General features: G+C 35.7%; 1 protein-coding gene across 1 annotated transcript; it reads right to left on the bottom strand.

The window, feature by feature from the left end:
- Window positions 1-208: 208 nt before the first annotated feature.
- Window positions 209-3928, bottom strand: LOC136229512 (ACT domain-containing protein ACR4-like). Its single transcript, XM_066018360.1, has 7 exons — window positions 3360-3928; window positions 3215-3260; window positions 3008-3122; window positions 2780-2847; window positions 1046-1642; window positions 843-947; window positions 209-763 (listed from the first exon to the last, which is right to left on the bottom strand). Exons 1-7 carry the CDS (start codon window positions 3431-3433, stop codon window positions 419-421), a joined length of 1350 nt encoding a protein of 449 aa, XP_065874432.1. The 5' UTR covers window positions 3434-3928; the 3' UTR covers window positions 209-418.
- Between the last annotated feature and the right edge of the window lie 2037 nt (window positions 3929-5965).

Genomic DNA, 5965 nt, shown 5'->3' with positions numbered 1-5965 from the left:
TCATATACTCTTTAACCAGCCCTTATCACAATTAAAATCGGGATTGATCGATCATACTCTTTAGGCGGCACTTATCCCAATTAAAATCAGGGTTGATCCGATCATACTCTTTAAGCGGCCGTTATCCCAATTAAAATTGGGGTGATCGATCATATACTATTTAAGCGTCCCGTATCCGAATTAAAGTCTACTGCATACACCGAGAATATATATATACACGATTATATACAATCTGAAATCTGTTGCATTTTTCACTGTTTCGGAAAAGAAGCCAGAGATCAACAACTGATTGACCTGAAACTAAACCCTAACCAAACTAAGTTTAGCTAATTCCTTATCCTGCTTAAGAATATGACTTTATCAAACCTAAGTTGTACAGAAACTAACCAAACTAAGTTTAGCTAATTCCTTATCCTGCTCAAGAATATGACTTTATTAAACCTAAGTTGTACAGAAACTTCTCCGATCTCGATCGGAACATATTACCCAACGAGAATCTCCCGTGTTCCTGCGGCGGAGGAGTCGAGCTTGTTTCCTCTTTCAAGCGAAGCACACTCACGCCTATCTCTTTCCTAACAGCTTCAATTGTTTCACTTCTCACTTGACACCCCGATGCATCGGTCACGTAGAAAACGTTCACCGCCTGGGAGCCCCGGGTTGTAACCTCAGCTCGAGTCACCGAAAGACCGTTTTCCCTGAATATGCGAGTCACTTCCGATAAAAGTCCGACCCTGTCTTCACCGCAAAGCTCTAGCCGTACACCCTGGATTACGAAAAGTCGAACCGGATTAAGTACTAATTACTCGTTAGAGAGTTGTAATAGCATAAAACTTGATTGTTACCTCGGGAGTTCTTCGTCTAATCGCGGCCTCCAAGCAGTGGATTACCCTTTGCCTCTCGGCTTCGGAACTAATAGGCGAACCGTCCATATGCCTGATATAGTATTCCTGTTCAAACAGAATAAGAAACAAACATGAGTTTTTCAACCCGAACGGATCGGAAATAAAAATGTACGGAAAAGTAATTCAGAAGAGCGAAGAACAACCTGATAAGCCTCGGGACCTTCAGCGATGATGGTTGCGTGATAAACAACGTATTGCATATCCGTTAACGTGCAGACAGTGTCGAAGAGTACCTTCGGGCGGTCTGGACACCGCAAATTCACAACAGTATAACCCTTATCAGCATAATTTTCGACTGTAACGAACGGTTTGCTCCGTCCGCTTGCTGAACTATCGACACCATCCGTGTCGTAGTCACGATCAGCGTACATCATTTGATGCAACCTCCTTTCTTTGTGAGTTGAACCAACCGAAACAGCAGTATTGGCGCTCCGTTTATCTCTGTTCCCTTTCAGAACGTACAGAAGGAGCTGTTTGATTTTCGCGAGCCTCTCAGGCTCGTCAATGGGCGACCCGGTAGCTTCATCAGTGATGTAAACAACAGATGCCATCCGGGAATTGTGGGTCCAGACTTCTCCGGCCACCACGTTACATTTGAGGTCAGTAAGGACAGCAAAAACCTCCGAAAGCAAGCCGGGTCTGTCTCTTCCAGTCAATTCAATGATGGTGTTTTCTGTCGCTGCTTGGACACCTACAGACCGTCTCAAGGACCGAAAACTGTACGCTCTTGGTCCGAGCGACTGTGCCAGTGAAATTAACTCATCAATATGACTTCAAATTCATAAAATTTCAACATATAGTGATGAACAAATGATGAATATTCATAGCAGGTAAATTACATCTACGGTCCCTGAACTTTAGCTCTACTAACAATATAGCCCCTAAACTTTATTTTTTCACATAACCCTTGAATTTTAATGTTACAGAAATGAAGTTTAGGGGCAATAATGTAGTGCCCACGAAATCTGGAATTAATTACATCCACGACTCTCCAACTATTAGAAATCGAACAAAAATGCCCTAAATCTTACATTATTAATGAAAAAGTCACAGCGTTTAACTTTCATTTCACCCATGGTCCTTTTGTCTGAAACCAAAAAACACATTCGCTAGAAGTGACACATGGATGACAAGTCAGCATAATTTTGCCATGTGGCAAATTTTTATGCAAAAAAAATATTTTTTTGCCAACATGGCGAGATTTCGCTGACATGTCATCCATAGAAGATTTGGGTGGCAATTTCTGACACGAAAACACTATTCACATAGACAACCCAAACACGAAAATCATTTTTTTAGCCTTAATATCATATATAATAATAGTATATATATATATATATAACATGATTTTCACACAAAACCCGAAATTGTGGAATCTGAACAAATTGAAGAACTTAAGGAAGAAATGGAGACTAACCGACACGATTGACACATGAAAATCATTTTTTCAGCATTTATATCATATATACATGGAATGTATACCCGAGATAACATGATTTTGACACAAAACCCTAAATTTCTACCTCCGAATAAATTGAAGTTAAGAAGAAATGGAGACTGACTGACACGATTGACACGTAACAATCATTTTTTCAGCATTTATATCATATATAATCATATGAGACATATATATAAGATAACACGATTTTGACACAAAACCCTAAATTTCTACCTCCGAATAAATTGAAGTTAAGAAGAAATGGAGACTGACTGACACGATTGACACGTAACAATCATTTTTTCAGCATTTATATCATATATAATCATATGAGACATATATATAAGATAACACGATTTTGACACAAAACCCGAAATTTCCACACCCGAACAAATTGAAGTTAAGGAAGAAACAGAGACTGGTTTTCCAGGATATCTACCTGTTGAATTCGTTCAGCTACATCATCCTCAGATAGCTTATTTCCATGTTGATCTGTGACATGAAACACTGAAAAAAACCCGAAACGGATTAATCCACTTCTGAAAACACATTACATCTTAGAAAACGAGTTTCCGAAATTCTAAGAACCGACTTTTCAAGTTTCCAAGAGTTTCGGTTTCCGAAACGGATACGAAATCAAAATCAAGGAAGGGATTTAGAGGCTAACCATCCATAAACCATTCTCCATCAGAAGAAATGTAAGCTCGTCGAATTATAAGATTCAAATCAGTCAAAACTTGAACAACTTCCAGCAAACTTCCTCTCTTATTAGCACTATCAACCTTCAATTTCATCAAAATTACAGGAATCTCATGAACAGAACAAAGAAATATCCAAATGAATCAATCAATTCAATTCAATCCAATCAAAATACCTTGATTAGAGTAGCTTTCCTGCTGGATGTATTATCAACTGTAACCCTGAAAAAGTGAAATTCAATTGAGAATCATCAAAAACCCCCAAATCCCCAAAATCCCCAATTGAAATTGAAGAACCCCAAATAGAAAATCAATTCATACCTGGGAGGGTTCATTCGAATCACAAGCTTTTCAACCTCATCATCCATGGTGAAAGAGGGATACCAGCAATCCATTGAAAAGAGGGGAAAAAGAGAGAGAGAGAGAGAGAGATCTTTAATTGATTGGATTCAAAAATCAGTTTTTGTTTTGTGGGTTGGCTCTTCAGCTGGATGAAGGGTTTTGGAGGGACCTTTTAACCTCAACTACTAGAAAACAACAATTCTAATCAAAACAACAAACCCCTAAATTAAAAATTGAATTGAAAAATCAGAGAGAGAGAGTGAGTTTTAGAGAGAGAAAATATGGGGCTCTGCCCATTCTGGTTTGTCTCTGGTCAAATGGGCCCCACTCACCACCATTTCTGCTTCTTCTTTCTCGTAAAGTTTGAGTCTTTGCTGTCTGTTTGTCTGTGTTTCTGGCTGTGGCGGTTCTGTGTTTACCTATTTAGGCTTTTATCACCATGTTTTTGAGCTTTGAATTGAATTGATTTCAATGGTGTGTGTGGCTCTGTGCCCTTTCTCTCTCTTTATATAGCCTTTCAGATATCTCTGATTTGGGTAGGTTTTGGATTAGGATTCTTCGAGATTGTTTAACCTAATTAGGGTTTTGGAAATCAGTGAGAGGAAATGGTATAATTCGGTTCGGATTTAAAGAAAAAATTAGACGGTTCAATTCGATTCTCGGATTTTTTATTCGGGTATTGGGTCGGGTTTTAGAATTCCATCATATGGCTGCTATTCACTAATCCCGTTGTTTATCGGAAAAATATTTTTTATTTTTCGACGTTTATTTGCTTAGAAAAATAAATCAACGATGAAAAAAGTGAGAGGAATGTTTTACAATTTTGGAAAGGAATGAAACGGTTTTCCAAGTTTCGATTATTTCTTACCATTTTGAAAATAATATCTACTCAGCAATTCTTTTCGTTTTCCGGTATTATATTTAAATATCGGAAAAATATTTATTTTCCAACATACATTTTTTTCTACTCAATATTTTCGAATACCCGTAAACCCTTACAACCCGTACGAGTTACTGTTCCTAGTTAATGTACTTATAAATCTTAATTAAGAGAAAATATACCTAAATAAATATAGGATCCATCATAATAATAATAATAATATAAAATAGAGATGTGGTTTCACATTTTTTTTGAGATCGGTATCTGTAGTTGGTAAAAAATTTATTTTTCCAAATTCGGCCGATAATAACTTCACAATGAAAATTTTCAAGAATTAAAGTTGTTTAGTATCATATTTACTATAGACCATATTTTTTTTTATTTTTCAAAATCATAGTTTTTAGAGTTTTCTCTCTCTAAATATTAATTTTCTCTCTCATAAAAAAACAACAACACCTAAATGACCTCAAACCTAAAACGTTGAAGAATTAAAATGGTTTAAAATATCATTTAATTTTTGAAAATTTTCATTTTGAGATTCTTATCGGTCAAATTTGAAAAAATGAAAATTTTACCAACCACATGTACTGACCTGCAAAAGAAATGAAAGGCTTAATGTATATTTACACCCTTAAACTTGGCAAGTTTTGCCTATTAGCACCATAAACTTTTAAAATAACCTATTATACACTTATAGTTGGCTTTAAAAACCTATCACACATCTACAGTTGGCTTATTTGGATATCATACACACAAAATCATTGATTCCTCATTTTTTACATATGAGATGGCATGTGGAGGTTATAGAAAAAAAAACGCGAGTGAATTTGTTCTATATGCCACCCACCTGATCTATCAAAAATTACAGATCAACGATTTTGTGTGAATGCGACCCAAATGAGCCAATTATAGGTATGTGACAGGTTTTTTTAAGCCAATTATATGTGTGTGATAGGTTTTTAAAGTCAAGATTGTAAAAAAGGGTAGATGCTAGTCGGGCGGACAGAGCCCTCGGGGACTAATCGGAGATTAGTCGAAATTAATCGGGATTAATCGGATTTGTATTTTTGTATTTTTTATTTGTTAATCAATAAATTATTATATAAATTCAATTAAAATATGTATTATACTAACTAAAAATAATAATATAAGCTTATTTAATATAAAAAAACCTATATATTTGTAACATATATCTTTAAAAATGTGCAACCATCAATATTTCAACAACAATTGTCACGTCCGTGTCTAAATTTCTAGAATTTATATCTAGATATTAATATATATGATAATTATGGGGTATGTGATTTTTATTTGGTGTTATAGGAAAAATTTGGAGTTAATTCGATGGGTTTAGGTGTAAATTAAAAGTTTAGAGTAAGTATTAAAAGATTATATAAAGATGGAGGACCAAAAGGGATATTTGACAAATTTGGAATATAAATCCCAAATGTTCCAGACTCTCGACATCATCGTCTTTTCCTTCCTTTTCTTCTCTGTTTCTTTTTCTTTTAATCGTTCTTCGACCGTTTCTCCACCGTTTCTTTGATTTGCGGAGATTCGACCGTCCAAATCACTTGAAACTTAAACTATAGCATCCTTAGGCATAGATCTAAATCCTAACCGAAGAGTTTCTGAATTTCGGAAGTGTTTGGAGGGGAAACGTCTTAGACTGATTTAGCGGAGAATTGAACGGGTGTATTTTCTT

Source organism: Euphorbia lathyris, chromosome 5, assembly GCF_963576675.1.
Source record: "Euphorbia lathyris chromosome 5, ddEupLath1.1, whole genome shotgun sequence".
NCBI classification, from domain to species: domain Eukaryota; kingdom Viridiplantae; phylum Streptophyta; class Magnoliopsida; order Malpighiales; family Euphorbiaceae; genus Euphorbia; species Euphorbia lathyris.
The sequence above is the reverse complement of the archived record's forward strand: the minus strand, read 5'-3'. Positions and strand labels throughout refer to the sequence as shown.

Coding starts and splice junctions, on each gene's coding strand:
- LOC136229512 (XM_066018360.1), bottom strand. CDS start 3,433: ATGGATTGCTGGTATCCCTCTTTCACCATGGATGATGAGGTTGAAAAG. Junction 1,643..2,779: donor TAGCTGAACGAATTCAACAG/GTAGATATCCTG, acceptor TCACTGGCACAG/TCGCTCGGACCAAGAGCGTA. Junction 764..842: donor TTAGACGAAGAACTCCCGAG/GTAACAATCAAG, acceptor TTCGTAATCCAG/GGTGTACGGCTAGAGCTTTG.